This window comes from Lampris incognitus, chromosome 14 (assembly GCF_029633865.1).
Source record: "Lampris incognitus isolate fLamInc1 chromosome 14, fLamInc1.hap2, whole genome shotgun sequence".
NCBI classification, from domain to species: Eukaryota; Metazoa; Chordata; class Actinopteri; order Lampriformes; family Lampridae; genus Lampris; species Lampris incognitus.
Genome location: NC_079224.1, coordinates 51,394,917 through 51,418,433, shown reverse-complemented (window position 1 = coordinate 51,418,433; position 23,517 = coordinate 51,394,917). Strand labels below are relative to the sequence as shown.

Sequence of the window (23,517 nt, the reverse complement as noted above, 5' to 3'; positions counted from 1 at the left end):
GTATGGGGGAAGAGGAGGAGGAAGGGGACTGTGGTATAGACAGTTAGGGTACCTGTATTAAAGAAGAAGCAGCCAGAGGTACAAATGTCTAAAGATGAGTTTGAGGAGGATGGTGGTGTAGACAGCCAGACTCACACTTCCTCCCAGTTGTCAGGGATAGCAAAGCAAGAGTGCTATGATGCACGCCAGATAAAGAAATTTTTGCAACAAACAAAAAATGAGAGAAATGTTAAACTTGAGGACTTCTTTGCACACAAAGAATTGTTTCTGTACCGTGTTAAATCTCAGATGAGACAGAAGAAGAAAGGGGCTACGCTGATCAGGAGATCTACAGGTTAGGCAAAATAGTTCTGAAAATCAAACAAGAATTACATCATGAAGAGTCAGAAGCAGTATGAGACAAATCATGTCCCGTCCTGGTCACTGTTGTTGATGATGTGTAAGACCAGTCTGGTTGATGAGGGTGTTGCACTGGGCGATATTCCTCCTACTGCTGCTGGAGGAGCCACTGATACATGGAGCCAGGCTGGTTGTCCATGACTGGTGCTCTCCAGGATTTTCCCAGAAACTGGTTTCCACCACGACCACCACCCCACAGCGCGTAGTGACTGCAGCAGGATTGGGACTCAACAACACCGAGGCCGTAGCTCAGCTGCTCAACATGGGGTCTACATGCCGCACAAGAGACTTTTTTACCGCTACGAAGTAAAAACCGTCTAAAGGAGAGCTGAGGATGATGAGGGTCTACAACAGGGGAGCAGAGTGTTCACACCCCAGAACTTGGGCTGGTAGTGTGCTTAGTGGGAGTTGGCGAAGATTTGGTTTTCTTCTTATTTTATTTATTTGTTATGCACATTATATAAACACATCCATTGCACGTTGTGCGTCTTGGGAGAGAGATCCTCCTCTGTTGCTCTCCCTGAGGTTTCTTCCTATTTTTTCTCCCTGTTAAAGGGTTTTTTTAGGGAGTCGTTCCTCATTCGATGCAAGGGTTTAAGGACAGCATGTTGTGTTGCTGCAAACCCCCCGAGGTGATTTTGTGTTTGTTATGTTGGGCTATTTTATTTTGAATTTTGAAATTCTGTTTTTACAAATACTTGTTTAGACTACTTTTTGTATGAGCTGGATGATAAAGAGATGATTGTGTTTGGATATCAGCTGTTGGACTGTAATGTATTCAGATTAAATGTACCTTTTTAAAATCAAAAATCTCTCTCTCTCTCATAAGATCTCTATCTTTCTCGCTCTCTCATGATCTCTCTCAAGAGCCCTCTCTCAAGATCTGTCTCGCTCTCTCTCTCATGATCTCTCTCAAGATCTCTCTTGCTCTCTCACGATCTCTCTTGCTCTCTCACGATCTCTCTCAAGAGCCCTCTCTCAAGATCTGTCTCGCTTGCTCTCTCCTGATCTCTCTCAAGATCCCTCTCTCAAGATCTCTCTCTCTCATGATCTCTCTCAAGATCCCTCTCTCAAGATCTCTCTCGCTCGCTCTCTCATGATCTCTCTCAAGATCTCTCTCTCAAGATCTCTCTCGCTCTCTCTCTCATGATCTCTCTCAAGATCTCTCTCTCTCGCTCTCTCATGATCTCTCTCAAGATCTCTTTCGCTCTCTCTCTCATGATCTCTCTCAAGATCCCTCTCTCAAGATCTCAATCGCTCGCTCTCTCATGATCTCTCTCAAGATCTCTCTCTCAAGATCTCTCTCGCTCACTCTCTCATGAGCTCTCTCAAGAGCTCTCTTGCTCTCTCTCTCATGATCTCTCTCAAGATCGCTCTCTCTCAAGATCTCGCTTTTTTTCTGACTATGATTTAAAGTTATTGCCTTTAACATAAGTTCTTTAGCATAATCAAGCTGGTACAATTCGATGAAAAATGTGTACCTTTGTCGAGTTTGGACCGTTTGGTTAATGCAATTGTTTTGGCAATCCGTGGCACATCATCTAGCCATATTTCAGGCAGGTTTGTGAGTGACTGTGTAAACGCCACAGTCCGTCCGGAAGTTAGCATACCCAGCAAGGAGTCAGAACGGAAGTTCTCTGACATGACCTGAAAAGGGCCGTATTGCTCCGCTGAGGGCGGTAGCACAGCTACAAAAAAAAAAACCTCCGCTTAGACCAGTCACCGAAAAAAACTAACCAAAAGACAACAAAAAAGCAAATGAAAAAGGACAAGACGGGTACAAAAAAAAGCTCGTTTAAGAAACTTGTTTATACAGAAGCAACACGCTGCTACTCTGTGCTCACTCGCTCTTAAGCTCCGCTCCAAGAGAGCGAGAGTGAAAGAGAGCGAGAGACAGAGAGAGACAGAGAGAGAGACAGAGTAACAGATGATACCGACACAGAGAGAGAGAGAAAGTGAGATGGGACAATCGGCAATCAAATTGTGGAAACATTTAAAAACAGTGACCACCACTCATAGCATTACAAAGCCCTGGAATGCCTAGAGTTGAGCAAAGAAAAGAGTTCCCACAGCCAGGTGGTCCCGACGCTTAGTTCACTCAACAATGCTGACAACCCACAGCCTCAAGACTTCGTTCACTCAACAATTCTGACAACCACCAGCCTCAACACACAGTTCACTCTAAATACTGACAACCCACAGCCTCAAGACTTACTTCACTCAACAATACTGGCAAGCCACAGCCTCAAGACTTAGTTCACTCAACAATACTGACAACCCACAGCCTCAAGATTTGGTTCACTCACAATACTGACAACTCACAGCCTCAAGACTCAGTTCACTCAACAATACTGACAACCCAGAGCCTCAAGACTTAGTTCACTCAACAATACTGACAACCCACAGCCTCAAGACTCAGTTCACTCAACAATACTTACAACCCACATCTTCAAGACTTAGTTCACTGAACAGTACTGACAAACCACAGCCACAAGACTTAGTTCACTCTAAATACTGACAAGTCACAGCCTCAAGACTTGGTTCACTCAACAATGCTGACAACCCAAAGCCTCAAGACATTGCTCACTCAACAATACTGACAACCCCCAGCCTCAACACTTAGTTCACTCAACAATACTGACAACCAAAAGCCTCAACACTCAGTTCACTCTAAATACTGACAAACCACAGCCTCAAGACTTGGTTCACTCAACAATACTGGAAAGCCACAGCCTCAAGACTTAGTTCACTCAACAATACTGACAACCAAAAGCCTCAACACTCAGTTCACTCTAGATACTGACAACCCACAGCCTCAAGACTTAGTTCACTCAACAATTCTGACAACCACCAGCCTCAACACACAGTTCACTCTAAATACTGACAACCCACAGCCTCAAGACTTAGTTCACTCAACAATACTGACAACCCACAGCCTCAAGATTTGGTTCACTCACAATACTGACAACTCACAGCCTCAAGACTCAGTTCACTCAACAATACTGACAACCGAGAGCCTCAAGACTTAGTTCACTCAACAATACTGACAACCCACAGCCTCAAGACTCAGTTCACTCAACAATACTTACAACCCACATCTTCAAGACTTAGTTCACTGAACAGTACTGACAAACCACAGCCACAAGACTTAGTTCACTCTAAATACTGACAAGTCACAGCCTCAAGACTTGGTTCACTCAACAATGCTGACAACCCAAAGCCTCAAGACATTGCTCACTCAACAATACTGACAACCCACAGCCTCAACACTTAGTTCACTCAACAATATTGACAACCAAAAGCCTCAACACTCAGTTCACTCTAAATACTGACAAACCACAGCCTCAAGACTTGGTTCACTCAACAATACTGGAAAGCCACAGCCTCAAGACTTAGTTCACTCAACAATACTGACAACCAAAAGCCTCAACACTCAGTTCACTCTAGATACTGACAACCCACAGCCTCAAGACTTAGTTCACTCAACAATACTGGCAAGCCACAGCCTCAAGACTTAGTTCACTCAACAATGTTGACAACCCACAGCCTCAAGACTCAGTTCACTCAACAATACTGACAAGCCACAGCCTCAAGACTTAGTTCACTCTAAATACTGACAACCCACAGCATCAAGACTCAGTTCACTCAACAATACTGACAACCCACAGCCTCAACACTTAGTTCACTCAACAATGCTGACAACCCACAGCCTCAACACACAGTTCACTTTAAATACTGACAACCAGTAGCCTCAACACTCAGTTCACTCTAAATACTGACAACCCACAGCATCAAGACTTAGTTCACTCTAAATACTGACAACCCACAGCATCAAGACTCAGTTCACTCTAAATACTGACAACCCACAGCCTCAATACTCAGTTCACTCAACAATACTGCCAAGCCACAGCCTCAACAATCTGTTCACTCAACAATACTGAAAACCCACAGCCTCAAGACTTAGTTCACTCAACAATACTGGCAAGCCACAGCCTCAAGACTTAGTTCACTCAACAATGTTGACAACCCACAGCCTCAAGACTCAGTTCACTCAACAATACTGACAAGCCACAGCCTCAAGACATAGTTCACTCTAAATACTGACAACCCACAGCCTCAAGACTTAGCTCACTCAACAATACTAACAAACCACAGGCTCAACACTCAGTTTACTCTAAATACTGACAACCCACAGCCTCAAGACTTAGTTCACTCAGCAATGCTGACAACCCACAGCCTCAAGGCTCAGTTCATTCAACAGTACTGACAAGCCACGGCCTCAAGACTTAGCTCACTCAACAATACTGACAACCCACAGCCTCAACACTTAGTTCACTCAACAATGCTGACAACCCACAGCCAAAAGACTTAGTTCACTCAACAATACTGAAAAGCCACAGCCTCAAGACTTAGTTCACTCTAAATACTGACAACCCACAGCCAAGACTTAGTTCACTCATCAATGCTGACAAGCCACATCCACAAAACTCGGTTCACTCTAAATACTGACAACCCACAGCCTCAAGACTTACTTCACTCAACAATACTGACAACCCACAGCCTCAAGACTTAGCTCACTCAACAATACTGACAAGCAAAAGCCTCAAGACTTAGTTCACTCTAAATACTGCCAACCCACAGCCTCAAGACTTAGTTCACTCTAAATACTGACAACCCACAGCATCAAGACTCAGTTCACTCTAAATACTGACAACCCACAGCCTCAAGACTTAGTTCACTCAACAATCCTGACAACCCACAGCCTAAAGACTTAGTTCACTCAACAATGCTGACAACCCACAGCCAAAAGACTTAATTCACTCAACAATACTGAAAAGCCACAGCCTCAACACTTAGCTCACTCAACAATACTGACAACCAAAAGCCTCAAGACTTAGTTCACTCCAAATACTGACAACCCACGGCCTCAAGACTTAGTTCACTCAGCAATGCTGACAACCCACAGCCTCAAGGCTCAGTTCACTCAACAGTAGACAAGCCACGGCCTCAAGTCTCAGTTCACTCAACAATGCTGTCAACCCACAGCCTCAAGACTTAGTTCACTCAGCAATACTGACAACCCACAGCCTCAACACTCAGTTCACTCTAAATACTGACAACCCTAGCCTCAACACTTAGTTCACTCAACAATGCTGACAACCCACAGCCTCAAGACTGAGTTCACTCAACAATGTTGACAACCCACAGCCTCAAGACTTAGTTCACTCCACAATGCTGACAACCCACAGCCAAAAGACTTAGTTCACTCAACAATGCTGACAACCCACAGCCTCAAGGCTTAGTTCACTCTAAATACTGACAACCCACACCCTCAACACTCAGTTCACTCTAAATACTGACAAGCCATAGCCTCAAGACTTAGTTCACTCAACAATGCTGACAACCCACAGCCTCAACACTCAGTTCACTATAAATACTGACAACCCACAGCCTCAAGACTTCGTTCAATCAACAACGCTGACAACCCACAGCCTCAACACTCAGTTCACTCTAAATACTGACAACCCACAGCATCAAGACTTAGTTAACTCTAAATACTGACAACCCACAGCATCAAGACTCAGTTCACTCAACAATACTGACAACCCACAGCCTCAAGACTTGGTTCACTCAACAATACTGACAAGCCACAGCATCAAGACTTAGTGCACTCAACAATGCAGACAACCCACAGCCTCAATACTCAGTTCACTCTAAATACTGACAACCCACGGTATCAACACTCCGTTCACTCAACAATACTGACAACCCACAGTCTCAACACTCAGTTCACTCAACAACACTGACAACCCACAGCCTCAGGTCTTAGTTCATTCAACAACACTGACAACCCACAGCCTCAAGACTCAGTTCACTCAACAATGCTGACAACCCACAGCCTCAAGACTCAGTTCACTCAACAACACTGACAACACAGAGCCTCAAGACTTAGTTCATTCAACAATACTGACAAGCCACAGCCTCAAGACTTAGTTCACTCAACAATACTGAAAAGCCACAGCCTCAAGACTTAGTTCACTCAACAACACTGATAACCCACATCCTCAAGACTCAGTTCACTCAACAATACTGATAACCCACATCCTCAAGGCTTAGTTCACTGAACAATACTGAGAAGACACAGCCTCAAGACTTATTCACTCAAGAACACTGACAACTCACAGCCTCACGACTTAAGTTAACTCAACAATACTGACAACCCACAGCCTCAAGACTTAGTTCACTCAACAACACTGACAACCCACAGCCTCAAGACTTATTCACTCAACAATACTGACAACCCATATGCTCAAGACTCAAATCACTTAGTGTCAACCAAATGACAACACATCAAAAACAACATTACATCACCTATTGGAACACTCAAACACAAACACAAAGCAACATGCAGTGCTATCCGACCCTAAACAGACAGTACACACTCGCAGATTATCTGACCAGGGTAACTGACACAACACTGAGGACCACTTTGACAAAGTACAGACTCAGTGAGCACAGCCTGGCCATTGAAACCGGTCACCACGAAAAATGGTGGCTACCTGTTGATGAACGGTTGTGTCAACACTGCTCTCTGAGGGAGGTGGAGACAGAGCTGCACTTCACAACCACGTCTGAACAATAGCACCACATCAGAAAAATCTACTTCCCCCAATTCACCCACTTCTGCCCAATTTTACACCACCTTCCTGATGCAGAAACACTCAAACTACTCTTGGGGGAAAGAGCAGAGTGTGCTACACTTGCGGCACAGTTCCTTTCTACCTGCTGCAGTCTGACGGACAGTGAGTGATGGAACACAACCACAACACACCTATTTACTTACACTTACACACACACACACACACACACACACACGCACGCACACACCACATCTATTACTCTACTGATGTTATACTCTGTGTGTGTATATCTACTACTACTTTCGGCTGCTCCCGTTAGGGGTCGCCACAGTGGCTCATCCGTTTCCATTTCCTCCTGTCTTCTGCGTCTTCCTCTGTCACACCAGCCACCTGCATGTCTTCCCTCACCACATCCATAAACCTCCTCTTTGGCCTTCCTCTTCTCCTCTTCCCTGGCAGCTCCATATTCAGCATCCTTCTCCCAATATACTCAGCATCTCTCCTCCACACATGTCCAAACCATCTCAATCTTGCCTCTCTTGCTTTGTCTCCAAACCGTCCAACCTGAGCGGTCCCTCTAATATAATCGTTCCTAATCCTTTCCTTCTTCGTTACTCCCAGTGAAAATCTTAGCATCTTCAACTCTGCCACCTCCAGCTCTGCCTCCTGTCTTTTCGTCAGTGCCACTGTCTCCAAACCATACAACATAGCTGGTCTCACAACCATCTTGTAAACTTTCCCTTTAACTCTTGCTGATACCCTTCTGTTGCAAATCACTCCTGACACCCTTCTCCACCCACTCCAACCTGCCTGCACTCTCTTTTTCACTTCTCTACTGCACTCCCCATTACTTTGGACAGTTGACCCCAAGTATTTAAACTCAAATGCCTTTGTCACCTCCACTCCTTGCATCCTGACCATTCCACTGTCCTCTCTCTCATTCACGCATAGGTATTCTGTCTTGCTCCTACTGACTTTCATTCCTCTTCTCTCCAGTGCATACCTCCACCTCTCCAGGCTCTCCTCAACCTGCACCCTACTCTCGCTACAGATCACAATGTCATCCGCGAACATCATCGTCCATGGAGACTCCTGCCTGATCTTGTTCGTCAACCTGTCCATCACCATTGCAAACAAATCCCACCTCCACCTTGAACCCATCTGTCATTCCAACCGCACACCTCACCATTGTCACACTTCCCTCATACGTATCCTGCACCACTCCTACATACTTCTCTGCAACTCCTGACTTCCTCATACAATACCACACCTCCTCTCTCGGCACTCTTGTCATAAGCTTTCTCTAAATCTACAAAGACACAATGCAACTCTTTCTGGCCTTCTCTATACTTCTCAATCAACATTCTCAAAGCAAACATCGCATCTGTGGTGCTCTTTCATGGCATGAAACCATACTGCTGCTCGCTGATCGTCACCTCTCCTCTTAACCTAGCTTCTATTACTCTTTCCCAAATCTTCATGCTGTGGCTGATCAACTTTATACCTCTGTAGTTGTTACAGTTCTGCACATCGCCCTTGTTCTTGAAAATCGGTACCAGTATGCTTCTTCTCCACTCCTCAGGCATCCTCTCACTTTCCAGGATTGTGTTAAACAATCTAGTTAAAACCCCCACTGCCATCTCTCCTAAACACCTCCATGCCTCCACAGGTATGTCATCAGGACCAACTGCCTTTCCACTCTTCATCCTCTTCATAGCTGCCCTCACTAATCCGCTGAACTTCCTGATTCACTATCCCTACATCATCCAACCTTCTCTCTCTCTCCTTTTCTTCATTCATCAGCCCCTCAAAGTATTCCTTCCACCTTCTTAGCACACTCTCCTCGCTTGTCAGCACATTTCCATCTCTATCCTTGATCGCCCTAACTTGCTGCACATCCTTTGCAGCTTGGTCCCTCTGTCTAGCCAATCGGTACAAGTCCTTTTCTCCTTCCTTAGTGTCTAATCTGTCATACAACTCACCATACGCCTTTTCCTTTGCCTTTGCCACCTCTCTCTTTGCTTTACGCTGCATCTCCTTGTACTCCTGTCTACTTTCTTCATCTCTCTTACTATCCCACTTCTTCTTTGCCAACCTTTTCCTCTGTATAATTTGCTGTACTTCCTCATTCCACCACCAAGTCTCATTGTCTTCCTTCCTCTGTCCTGATGACACACCAAGTACCTTCCTAGCTGTCTCCCTCACTATTTCTGCAGTGGTTTTCCAGCCATCTGGCAACTCTTCACTACTGTGTATATATATATATATATATATATATATATATATATATATATATATATATATATATATATATATATATATATATATATATATAATTTACACACACAGACACACACACACACACACACACACACATACACATGCAGACACAGACACACATACAGCTATTTCTGTATTTTATTTTTTAATGTTTTACTATAAATATAACTAATGTTAATGTTATATTTTTACACACACACACAAATACATATGTTAGTGTTAATGTTCATTTACTGTGCAGATCTTTAATGTTAATTACAACCACTTATTGTTATTTCTACTTTGTTTTTCAATGTACACACATTTTAACGTATCAAAAGCTTTGGACACACACATGAACAATTTGTCATACCAATAAAGCCACCTGAACTGAAATGAACTGAGAGAAAGAGAGAATAGGGTTCTGAAAGAGCTGAATGTCCTGAACTGTTTAAGCTTTAAATGGGGGTTCTAGGTCAAACAATGAAGGAGGAGATATAGTTCAAAGGTGATGAGGGTTTCAACCTTTCCCCATAGACTTCCATTGTTTTGAAAAAGTAGAAAAAGCTTAATATGTCTAAAAGGATAAAAGATTTAAAAAAAACGAAATGTGAGCCTTAATGGGCTCAAAGAGATGAACACTTTGATATCTGAGTGGTTTCAGTGGCTAAAAGTATGAAGGAGTAAAAGAGGTGGAAATGTTGCAAAAGTCCCCCATTGACTCCCATTCAAAAAATGGCTGAAAAAAGTTGAATATTTCAAAAACTTCAAAAGGCGTGAAAAATCTGAAAGGATAGCAATAATGTCCTTAATGAGTTGAACATTTTGATAGTTGAATGGTTTCAGTAGCTAAAAGTATGAAGGAGCTACAAAGTGTCAGAAAATGGGCAGAAGAAAAATAAATAAATAAATAAATGAAGAACTGCAAAGCAATAGTGTGAATGCCCAGCATTCATGCTAATAAAACTCCAGCACCAAAACCCAGAGACTCTGTTCAGAGACAGCTACCAAAGAAAAGGCAAAACGATCACCACTAATCTGGTCTTCTACACCGAGAAAACAAACGCATGGCATGCAGCTTTCTGTGAGCATTTTGAACACATAACAAAAAGAGGAATATGCAAAGGACGTCAACTTTATGCCTTTGATGACGAAAGTAAACAACCAGAGAACAATTTTCTCACCATGAACATCTACCAAAATGGCACCATCATGGTGCAGGGTAACCAAGGTGCCCTCATTTCTTTTGAAAACTCATTCCAGACAATTAGAAAACTGTCAGAAAATGAAAAAGAAGAAATAAGCCAAACCCCAGAAACACCACAGCTCAAGTCCAACACAGAGGCTCCGACAACACTTGCAAATTACCAGCCCCCCGCTGATAATGCCACCAACACAGAGGCTTTAACAACACCTGCCACTGACCAGGCCCCCACTGTCACTGCCACCACACATTTCTCTGCTGTCTCCCCCAAAAGCCCTGGTCTCCATGCTACAATAGCCCAGCTAAGGAACGGTCTCTCCCTAACAGAGGTAGAGGTAGTGGAATTAAGAGAAACAGTGGGGAAATGGGTAGCCAGCGGCCCTCACACTGATGCTTTTAGGGACCAGCTCAGCCAAGCAAAGAACCAGATGAAGACATCAGTGCAAGAAATAAAAAGAGAGGTTGAAAGTCTGATCCAAGGCAAAGACAAACTACATGAAGAGCTCACAGAACTCAAAGATACAATGAGAAAAGATGTAACGGAAATGCGGGGTGAAATGAAAAGAGAACTCACAAAACCAGAGAGGAGCTCTACTTGAGAGATGAAATGATTAAAATGCTTAAAACACAGCACTCCCCTCCTACCTCTGACCCCTCACAAAACTCTGACCTGCCACCCACCACGCAGCCCTGCAGCCAACAGACCTCATCTCCCCCTAGCAAAGATGAATCCTGCTCCACCACCTAAATCTGACACACGCTCAGCCCCTGCCCCCTCCAAGGAAAGAACCTTACCTACACCTGCCAAGCTAGATCAGGAAGCTGAGGTAGCCATCCTGATTGACTCCAATGGCAAATTTCTCCAGGAACAGATGCTATTCCCTGGACAAAGAGTATCTAAAATCTGGAGTCCAGGAATACAAGATGCCTTGTGTCTCCTCTCTGACCCCGAGTTTAGCACACCAGCTCATATAATAATACACACAGGCACCAACGATCTAAGATCTGAACAAGAACGAGTAGGAAACCTCATCAGCAGGCTGGCAAACAAAGCAGCAGACTCTTTCCCTAACTCTAGAATAACGGTCTCCACCCTTCTTCCCCGCAAAGACTTCCACCCAACAACAATCCAAAGAGTAAATGCTGACATCTCCAGAGGCTGTGCCCATCTACCTAATGTTCATCTGGCCCACCACTCCAACATCTCAACACAGGACCTGTATGACCACTGCCATTTAAACAAGATGGCAGTGAGGAAATTTACAAAAAAAACTAAAGGATACAGCACTAGGGAGACAGCTCCCCACAACGAATGGACACCTTACCCCCCCCCCCCAGCTATGGCCCCACCGCAGATACAACCATCCAGACAGAGAGTGGCATCAGCACCATGACAACAGACCAACCAAGCCACAACAACCCGTCCACCATTCATCAGGAGCAACCCACCAACCACAGCACTCAGCACCTAAGCCAAAAAGAGCCACAAGCCTGACAGCCAGTACAGGCCTCAACCTCCAGCCACCAGGACAAGCAAACCACGCCTCCCACCCCCCTCCAGGACCAGACTTTCCTCCCCCAGGCAATCCCAACCAGATCACCAGCCTCCAGGACCAGCTCACCCCTCCTCCAAAACAGACCCCTGGCCCCCAGGACCTGCCCACCACCGACGCCCCCCCCCCACCAGTCCAGGTCACTGGCCCCCAATACCTGCCCATCACCACCCCCACCTGCCCGCAAGACAAGACCGCTACCCTCCATACAAAACGGCTCACTTCCCCTCCTCCCCATTGCCGGACCATCATGTCCAGCCAACAATTGGGCCAACTGCAGCACAGCCTAGCAAAAAGCCCACCAAGCCAGAGCACAGCTATGCAGAGGCGCTGAAGGGACAGAAGCCACCTCAAGTGGATGACATTAGACAGCTGCTCAAGTACATCTGCTCTAAATTAATTTAAAATGTCAAAAAAAAAGATTGATTGACGGCACGAATCAACACCTTAGCCCTAGACCCTCAGCACTTAGCATCTCAGCCAAAAAGGGGCCAGCCCACAAACCTACCACATCCAGTATAGGCTGGAACCCCCCCCCCCACCACCACCAATATCAGCCCATCCACCTCCACCCCCCTTCCAGGACCAGACCTCCCACCCCCAGCACCAGTCCACACACCCTCCTAACTAGATCACCAAGCCCATCACCGCCCCCACACCCCCTCCCAACCAGACCTCTGGCCCCTTGGACCTCACCACCACCTCACCTCACCTCCAGCCAGTAACTGAACCTACTGCAGCTCAGCCCCGCAGCACAGCCATGCAGAGGCGCTGAGAGGACAGGATCACCTCAGATGGGTGAGATCAGGCGAATGCTTCAGTACATCTGCTCTGAATGTATTTAAGTCTGTTAACCAAAAAAAAAAGATTGATGATGTATATATAGACAATGTTTTGTAACTATTCTGTTTTGAAAGTTTTATCTCATTGTGAACATTATTGTTATTATTTGTTACTATGGCCTGCCTTTCCATTAGTTCTTGGAATAACCAAGGTCTGAGCTCATCAACTTTTGGCCTGAAATGTAGAAATAGAGAATTTCAGGAGAACATCAGAGATATTGACATTATGATAATAATAGAAACATGGAGTAAAGACAACAAAATCACTCACTGTCCCCCCAGACTATAAAGAAATAATTGTATCGTCACAAAAACTCAGCACAGTACAGCAGAGTAGAAACTCAGGAGGTTTGTTAATGTGGTACAAATCAAAATTAGACAGACAAATCAGTGTCATTAAAAAAGGAAAATATCATATCTGGCTAAAAATTAGAAAAGAAATCTTCAACTCACAAAAAGATATCTTCCTCTGTGCAATGTATACCCCCCTTATGAATCTCCCTATTACAGTGAAGATACATTTACACTGTTAGAGACAGAAACAAGCCATTTCAGGATCAGGGAAATTTTCTTGTCTGTGGAGATCTAAACGCACGGACAGGCACCCAGAATGACTTTGTATGTTCAGATGGCAATAACTACATTTGTAACTCACTTGATAAAGCCAATAAGTTTGTTTACTCCCACAGAAGCAACCTTGATCCAGCTACAAACAGACATGCAAAAGAACTCTTGATGCTCTGTCGTAGTCTGGGTTTGTATATCGTCAACAGTAGGATAAGAGGAGACACTCTTGGAAGACACACACTTTGCTCACCTCTTGGAAATAGCACAGTAGATTACGTAATAACCGATATAGACCCCTTGTCAATTAGAGCATTCACTGTCAAACCACTAACCCCCCTTTCTGATCACAGCCAAATCACTGTGTTCATCAAAAAGACAGAAATCAACACTATCAAATCACAGCCCAGTAAGCTGCTCCACATAAAGAAACCATACAGATGGGCTGAAAACAGTACAAAGGAATTCAAGAAAGCCATTGACAATCACGAAATCCAAAATCCTTTAGACATCTTCCTAGATACCCCTTATATCCTCAGTAAAGAAGGTGTCAATCAGGCCGTGGAAAAAGTTGAAAAAACAGCAGAAAAAGCAAGATTAAAAAGAGCAAGATCAAAACCAAAATTTAAGAAAGAAGATACCTGGTTTGATGCAGAATGTCCATCAATAAGGAAAGAACTTCGCAAGTTATCCAATCAGAAACACAGAGAGCCAAATAATACATCAATTAGACTTCTATATTGTGAGACACTAAGACTATATAAACGCACACTCAGGACTAAGAAAGTTCAGTACACCTGTAAGCAACTGACAGTGATTGAGGAGTCATGAAACACCAATACATTTTGGGACAATTGGAATCGCTTCAAAAAACAAATCATGAAGAATTAGTGATACAAGATGAAGATATCTGGACAAACCATTTCCAAACTCTATTTAAGAAAGTCCAATCAGATCAAAACATGGACCAATGTAACATAATAAGCAAACTAGAAAAATTAGAACTGTCAATCAAGGAATATCAAAACCCACTCGACTCCCCCATCACTGAGCAGGAACTTTTAGAACAAATTGGCAAGTTGAAGCCCAAAAAAGCATGTGGACCTGATGGCATTCTAAATGAAATGCTAACATCTATGAATGAAAAGTCTCAATGTGCTACACTTAAGTTATTCAACCTAGTTCTGAGTGTGGGTTATTCCCGACATCTGGAATCACGGATTAATCACACCAATTTTCAAAAGTGGAGATAAATCTGACCCCAACAACTACCGGGGCATCTGTGTGAACAGTAACCAGGAGAAGGTATTTTGTAGTATCATCAACTCCCGGCTAATAAACTTCCTTATGAAACACAATGTCTTGAGTAAAAGCCAGATTGGATTCTTACCAAACTACCGCACTACTGATCATATTTACACCATACACACCCTAATTGAAAAACATACTCCAAATAAAAACAAATCATTCACTTGTTTTATCGACTTCAAAAAAGCATTTGATTCTATTTGGCATCACGGATTGTTCTACAAATTAATGGAAAGCCGTGTAGGGGGAAAACCATATGATATTATAAAATCAATGTACTCGGGAGCTAAATGTGGAATCAAAATAGGATCCAATAGAACTCACTATATCCCTCAGGAGTGCGGAGTGAGATAGGGCTGCCCTTTAAGCCCATCTCTGTTTAACTTGTATATCAATGAGTTGGCAACTATGCTGGAAAACTCACCAGCAACTGGACTCACTGCAAGACAGTGAGGTCAAATTCCTGCTCTATGCGGATGACCTGGTCCTTCTTTCACCATCGGAGGAAGGACTCCAGACTCAATTAGATCTTCTTCAAAAGTTTTGTCAGACCTGGGCCCTGACAGTTAACATGAGTAAAACTAAAATAATAATATTTCAGAAAAGATCCAGATATCAGCAAAGACAGCACATATTTAGATTAGGGCCAAATGAAATTGACCATACATTTAATAATACCTACCTGGGCCTTAGAATCAATTTTAGAGGAAATTTCAACATGGCAGTGAATGAACTAAGAGACAAGGCACGCAGGGCTCTACTTGCCATAAAAAGACAAAATCCCTTTTGAAATTCCAATTAGAATCTGGTTAAAAATATTTGAATCAGTCATAGAACCAATTGCCCTTTATGGCAGTGAAGTGTGGGGTCCACTTGCAAGTCAAGAACTAGATAAATGGGAAAAACATCAAATTGAGACCCTGCATGTTGAATTCTGTCAAAACATTCTTAAAGTCCATTGGCACACCACAAGCAATGCATGCAGGCCAGAACTAAGCCAATATCCTCTTCTGATTAAAATTCAAAAAAGAGCAATCAAATTCTAGAAACAGCTAACATTCAGGGACCCACACTCTTTCCATTATAAAGCCTTGCAATACCAAGAGTTGAGCAAAGATAAGAACTCTCCTACCAACCTGGTCTTCAGCCATCCTGTTCCACTAACACATACTAACACTTTAGAGGCACAGGACCAGGTCCAAACTACACAACATATTTGACTTCAACAAATTCCCTCAAACCTAAAAGAAAATTATTATGAATATTGGCAATCTAAAAAAAAATCCCAACGCAAGATGCAATGCTATTTGGCCCTAGACAGAGAGTACACATTAGCAGATTACCTCGTTCAAATAAAAGAAACACATTTAAGAAACATACTGACGAAATACAGACTCAGTGGGCATCGCCATGGAAACAGACTCAGTGAGCATCGCCATAGAAACAAACTCAGTGAGCATCGCCTAGCAATAGAAACAGGCAGACATAAAAACACCCGGATGCCAAAAGACGAACGTTTCTATCAACAGTGTGAAGACAATGTTGTTGAGACAGAGCTGCACTTTTTAGCTGAATGCAAGATATTCCAGGAAATCCGCAATTACTACTTCCCGAAATTTGAGGAGAGACATCCCAAATTCACTGCCCTGCCAAACCCCAGAAAACTGCCCTAAATACTAGATGAACACAGAGACAGCTGTACTGTGGCCGCACAGTATGTTCTAGCCTGCCACCGTCTGAGGGACAGTGTGTGATACCCCGTACTCCTTCCCAACGGGGAGGACCGGGACAACACTCGGACACACACACACACATTACATTAGAGTCATTTAGCCGACGCTTTTATCCAAAGCGACTTACAATAAGCGCATCATTTAACGTAGGAAATCAGAACTACTAGTCATCAGAGGTCATAAGTGCATCTAAACAAGCATCTAAGAGCAAAACCAGTGCTAAAGTAAAAGTGAAAGAAAGCATTTTTTTTTAAATGAGTGAATACAATAAGTGCTAAGAACAAGTAACAGGGTTGTAGTTCTTGAAGAGGTGAGTTTTCAACCTGCGCCAAAAGATGGGCAGCGACTCCGCTGTCCTGATATCAGTGGGGAGTTCATTCCACCACTGTGGGGCCAGGACAAAAAAGAGCCGTGACCGGGTCGATCGGCAGCAGGGGCCTCTGAGCGACGGGGCAACCAGGCGTCCCGAGGCACCAGAACCAAGTGGTCGGGCGGGGGTGTAGGGCCTGACCATGTCCTGAAGATAGGAAGGAGTTGTTCCTTTCCCCACACACACACACACACACGCAGATATGCAGAGACTGACAAATTCACACACATCCACTCACACAGGATCTTGTTGCCATGATGTAGCTGTGTAAGTTGTTGTATTGCATGTCTTGATGTATATATGTATATATGTTCTGTATTGGTGCACTCTTATTGTCCTTTCTGTGAAAATGCTTTGCAATACAAATGTACATTTGTCATGCTAATAAAAGCACATTTGAATATGAATTTGACTTTGAGAGACAGACAGAGAGAGAAAGAGAGACAGACAGAACAGAACAGTTGATACTAGCAGACAGAGAGTAAAAGATGATACTGAGACACACAGACAGACAGACAGACAGACAAACAGACAGACAGAACAGATGATACTGACAGAGAGAGTAACAGATGATACTGAGAGAGAGACAGACAGAGACACACAGACAGACAGAACAGATGATACTGAGAGAGAGACACACACAGAGAGACAGACAGACAGACAGACAGAACAGTTGATACTGACAGAGAGAGAGACAGACAGACAGACAGACAGAACAGTTGATACTGACAGAGAGAGAGACAGACAGACAGAACAGATGATACTGAGACACAGAGAGACAGACAGACAGAACAGTTGATACTGACAGAGAGAGACAGACAGACAGAGAGAGACAGACAGACAGACAGACAGACAGACAGAGAGACAGACGAGATGATAGTGACAGAGAGTGAGAGAGAGACAGACAGACAGACGAGATGACAGTGACAGACAGACAGACAGACAGACAGACAGACGAGATGATAGTAACAGAGAGCGAGAGACAGACAGACAGACAGACAGACAGACAGACAGACAGACAGACAGACAGACAGACAGACAGACGAGATGATAGTAACAGAGAGCAAGAGACAGACAGACAGACAGACAGACAGACGAGATGATAGTGACAGAGCGAGAGACAGACAGACGAGATGGTAGTGACAGAGAGCGACAGACAGACAGACAGACAGACAGACAGACAGACAGACAGACGAGATGATAGTAACAGAGAGCGAGAGACAGACAGACAGACAGACAGACAGACAGACAGACAGACGAGATGATAGTGACAGAGAGCGACAGACAGACAGACAGACAGACAGACAGACAGACAGACAGACAGACAGACAGACAGACAGACGAGATGATAGTGACAGAGAGCAAGAGACAGACAGACAGACAGACAGACAGACAGACAGACGAGATGATAGTGACAGAGCGAGAGACAGACAGACAGACAGACAGACGACAGACAGACAGACAGACAGACAGACAGACGAGATGATAGTGACAGAGAGCGACAGACAGACAGACAGACAGACAGACGAGATGATAGTGACAGAGAGCAAGAGACAGACAGACAGACGAGATGATAGTAACAGAGAGCGAGAGACAGACAGACAGACAGACAGACAGACAGACAGACAGACAGACAGACAGACAGACAGACAGACGAGATGATAGTGACAGAGAGCGAGAGACAGACAGACAGACAGACAGACAGACAGACAGACAGACAGACGAGATGATAGTAACAGAGAGCGACAGACAGACGAGATGATAGTGACAGAGAGCGAGAGACAGACAGACAGACAGACAGACAGACAGACAGACAGACAGACAGACAGACGAGATGATAGTGACAGAGAGCGACAGACAGACAGACAGACGAGATGATAGTGACAGAGAGCAAGAGACAGACAGACAGACGAGATGATAGTAACAGAGAGCGAGAGACAGACAGACAGACAGACAGACAGACAGACAGACAGACAGACAGACAGACAGACAGACAGACGAGATGATAGTGACAGAGAGCGAGAGACAGACAGACAGACAGACAGACAGACAGACAGACAGACAGACAGACAGACAGACAGACGAGATGATAGTAACAGAGAGCGACAGACAGACGAGATGATAGTGACAGAGAGCGAGAGACAGACAGACAGACAGACAGACAGACAGACAGACAGACAGACAGACAGACAGACAGACAGACAGACAGACAGAGGCTGGGTGGAGGGCTGCGTGCTGTGCTGTGCTACTGTGGCAGCTACACACTCATTCGAGGACGTACTTTGTGTGTATATATGTATATATGTTCTGTATTGGTGCACTCTTATTGTCCTTTCTGTGAAAATGCTTTGCAATACAAATGTACATTTGTCATGCTAATAAAAGCACATTTGAATATGAATTTGACTTTGAGAGACAGACAGAGAGAGAAAGAGAGACAGACAGAACAGAACAGTTGATACTAGCAGACAGAGAGTAAAAGATGATACTGAGACACACAGACAGACAGACAGACAAACAGACAGACAGAACAGATGATACTGACAGAGAGAGTAACAGATGATACTGAGAGAGAGACAGACAGAGACACACAGACAGACAGAACAGATGATACTGAGAGAGAGACACACACAGAGAGACAGACAGACAGACAGAACAGTTGATACTGACAGAGAGAGAGACAGACAGACAGACAGACAGAACAGTTGATACTGACAGAGAGAGAGACAGACAGACAGAACAGATGATACTGAGACACAGAGAGACAGACAGACAGAACAGTTGATACTGACAGAGAGAGACAGACAGACAGACAGACAGACAGACAGACAGACAGACAGACAGACAGACAGAGAGACAGACGAGATGATAGTGACAGAGAGTGAGAGACAGACAGACAGACAGACAGACAGACAGACAGACAGACAGACAGACAGACAGACGAGATGATAGTGACAGAGAGCGAAAGACAGACAGACAGACAGACGAGATGATAGTGACAGAGAGCAAGAGACAGACAGACAGACAGACAGACAGACAGACAGACAGACGAGATGATAGTGACAGAGAGCGAGAGACAGACAGACAGACAGACAGACAGACAGACAGACAGACAGACAGACAGACAGACAGACAGACAGACAGACAGACAGACGAGATGATAGTGACAGAGAGCGAGAGAGAGACAGACAGACGAGACGATAGTGACAGAGAGCGAGAGACAGACAGACAGACAGGCAGACAGACAGACAGACAGACGAGATGATAGTGACAGAGAGCAAGAGACAGACAGACAGGCAGACAGACAGACAGACAGACAGACGAGATGATAGTGACAGAGAGCGAGAGAGAGAGACAGACAGACGAGATGATAGTAACAGAGAGCGAGAGACAGACAGACAGACAGACAGACAGACAGACAGACAGACAGACAGACGAGATGATAGTAACAGACAGACAGACAGACAGACAGACAGACAGACAGACAGACAGACAGACAGACGAGATGATAGTGACAGAGCGAGAGACAGACAGACAGACGAGATGGTAGTGACAGAGAGCGACAGACAGACAGACAGACAGACAGACAGACAGACAGACAAACAGACAAACGAGATGATAGTAACAGAGAGCGAGAGACAGACAGACAGACAGACAGACAGACAGACAGACAGACAGACAGACAGACAGACAGACAGACAGACGAGATGATAGTGACAGAGAGCGACAGACAGACAGACAGACAGACAGACAGACAGACAGACAGACAGACAGACAGACAGACGAGATGATAGTGACAGAGAGCAAGAGACAGACAGACAGACAGACAGACGAGATGATAGTGACAGAGCGAGAGACAGACAGACAGACAGACAGACAGACAGACAGACAGACAGACAGACGAGATGATAGTGACAGAGAGCGACAGACAGACAGACAGACAGACAGACAGACAGACAGACAGACAGACAGACAGACAGACAGACAGACGAGATGATAGTGACAGAGAGCAAGAGACAGTCAGACAGACAGACGGACAGACGAGATGATAGTGACAGAGAGCGAGAGAGAGACAGACAGACAGACAGACAGACAGACAGACAGACAGACAGACAGACAGACAGACAGACAGAGGCTGGGTGGAGGGCTGCGTGCTGTGCTGTGCTACTGTGGCAGCTACACACTCATTCGAGGACGTACTTTGTGTTGGCGGTCCACAAAACCGCCTATAAATAAACAGTAGTGCTGAGAGATGAAGAAGGGAGGCAGGGAGCGCATCCCCTCCTCACCCCCCTTCTCTGACCTTGGAAGGAAAACACCACGAGCCGATTCAAAAGACAAGAAGAGAAAAATGCAGGTTTAATCAAATAAAGGACTTGGGCCTGAAACATCATGGCATGATGGCGGTGATCAGTCACGTCCCCCTTTATCCTGCATGGACCTGGTAGTTCACGAAGACGGCCTGGTCTAAATGCATCGTCTCCGTCGAAAAGACCACAGCTTAAGCACGGTCTGCGGTGCGGTGCGGTAGACAGAAGCACCATGAGACGAGACAGAAGCACCATGAGACGAGACAGGTCTGTACCCGAAGCTCGTCGGTAGCCTAAGAAACGCAGCCACGGTCTAAATGAAGCAGCAGGCGTTAGGGACCGTGCGGGACTAAGAAACGCAGCCACGGTTAGGGGACCGTGCGGGACTAAGAAACGCAGCCACGGTTAGGGGACCGTGCGGGACTAAGAAACGCAGCCACGGTTAGGGACCGTGCGGGACTAAGAAACAGGCGGTTTCACCGAGGCTTCACCTGCTCCTCCCTGCAGCATCCTACGGACGACTGCTTCGGCCATGTACCACTCGTAATACTGCCTAATATAAATACACGTACTCGTAATACTGCCTAATATAAATACACGTACTCGGGTAGTCGTCGTCTTACCTTCTCCTGTGCCCTGTTCAGCCTTTTCTGGACGTTTTTTGCAAAGATTCCAGTCTTTATTTCAGCCATGGCTGCTGATTCGGAAAGACGATAAAGGACGCTGATCTGCAGAAAGCGGAGGGGGGGAGAGGGGGGGGAGAGCTCTTAAAGCGACAGTCACACACAGCCGTTCATATTGGATTTGACCAAAACACTTTTAATTTATTGACCAGTTTATATATTCACCTAGGTAAGATAAAATATTGATCACATATCTTCCTGACATATATATATATATATATATATATATATATATATATATATATATATATATATATATATATATATATATATAATACATTAGCAGCTGATGAGTGCGCGATGCATGAAACTGTATTAAAATGTATATATATATATGTGTGTGTGTGTATGCATATATGTATATATATATGTGTGTGTGTATATATATATGTGTATATATATGTATATGTATATAAACGTTGTTAAAAGAAATACACAACGGCATATAAAGAAAGACGCAGGGGGGAAAAACCCAATTCCCCGCAGTTCAAGCCTGTTTCGTGCGCCACGCACTCGTCAGCTGCCAAGTTGGCTATTCAACCACGTTGTGAGCAGACACACGTTCATATGCTTTGATATCTGTGAATTTTACCCCTCCATAATTAAAGAGCTACTAGACAAAGCTATTGAATTTGCCTCAACATATACCAAAATATCCCACCAGGACAGAGACATAACAGCCCAGGACAGATACATAACAGCCCAGGACAGAGACATAACAACCCAGGACAGAGACATAACAGCCCAGGACAGAGACATAACAGCCCAGGACAGAGACATAACAACCCAGGACAGAGACATAATAGACCAGGACAGAGACATATTAGCCCATGCTAAAGAGTCCATCTTATACCACAAGGGAATCCCGCGGCAGAAGCAAGGTAGCAGCAAATCTGACGTGACCATGGGCAGCTTGGACGGGGCAGAGACCTGTGAGCTAGTGGACTTATACTTGTTGTCCCAACTACAGGTCCTAGACGTCAACGTGGGGCTATATAGAGACGACGGGCTGTCAGTCTGCAACAAACCGGCTAGAGATGTCGAGAGAATAAAAAAGAAAATGTATTTTGCAAACAATGGACTAAACATTACAATTGAGGCGAATAGAAACCAGACTGACTTCCTGGACACCTCATTAGACCTTAGAAACAGGCCATACATGAAGCCCAACAACATACTGCAATACATCCACAGAGAAAGCAGTCATCCACCCTCCATTTTGAAAAATACCCCACTGAGCATAAACAAGAGACTCTCATGTTTATAATCTTTAATGACCCCCCATGCCAGGAAGCCTTACAAACATGTGGATATGATCTCAGGCTTAAGTACAACCCACCACCAACTAGCGACAGCCAGCAACAACAACAAAACAAGCACAACAGAAGGCGGAGCATCACCTGGTATAATCCTCCCTACAGCGACACCGCGTGGCCTCTAATATTGGAAAACTTTCTCAAACTTTTGGATGACTGCTTTACCCCAGACCACCAATTGTAGAATGACTCGCATGGAGGCAGTGTTAGCGTCTAGGCTTAACATTTAATAATCATTGCAGGGGAACTCAGGTACAGTGTACAGGCATGTAGCTGAGTATAACGCCGCCACTAGGCTGCATGATCACGTGACTACTCTGTAAGTACGGAATGCA

General features: G+C 44.6%; 1 protein-coding gene across 1 annotated transcript in view; it reads right to left on the bottom strand.

Annotated features, from left to right (window-relative positions):
* The window catches only part of amph (amphiphysin), a 254,448-nt gene extending 232,573 nt beyond the window's left edge, over positions 1–21,875 (bottom strand). Inside the window, exon 1 of the mRNA XM_056293150.1 lies at positions 21,807–21,875. Coding sequence (XP_056149125.1) covers positions 21,807–21,875 — 69 coding nt within the window. The remainder of the gene's footprint in view (positions 1–21,806) is intronic.
* Between the last annotated feature and the right edge of the window lie 1,642 nt (positions 21,876–23,517).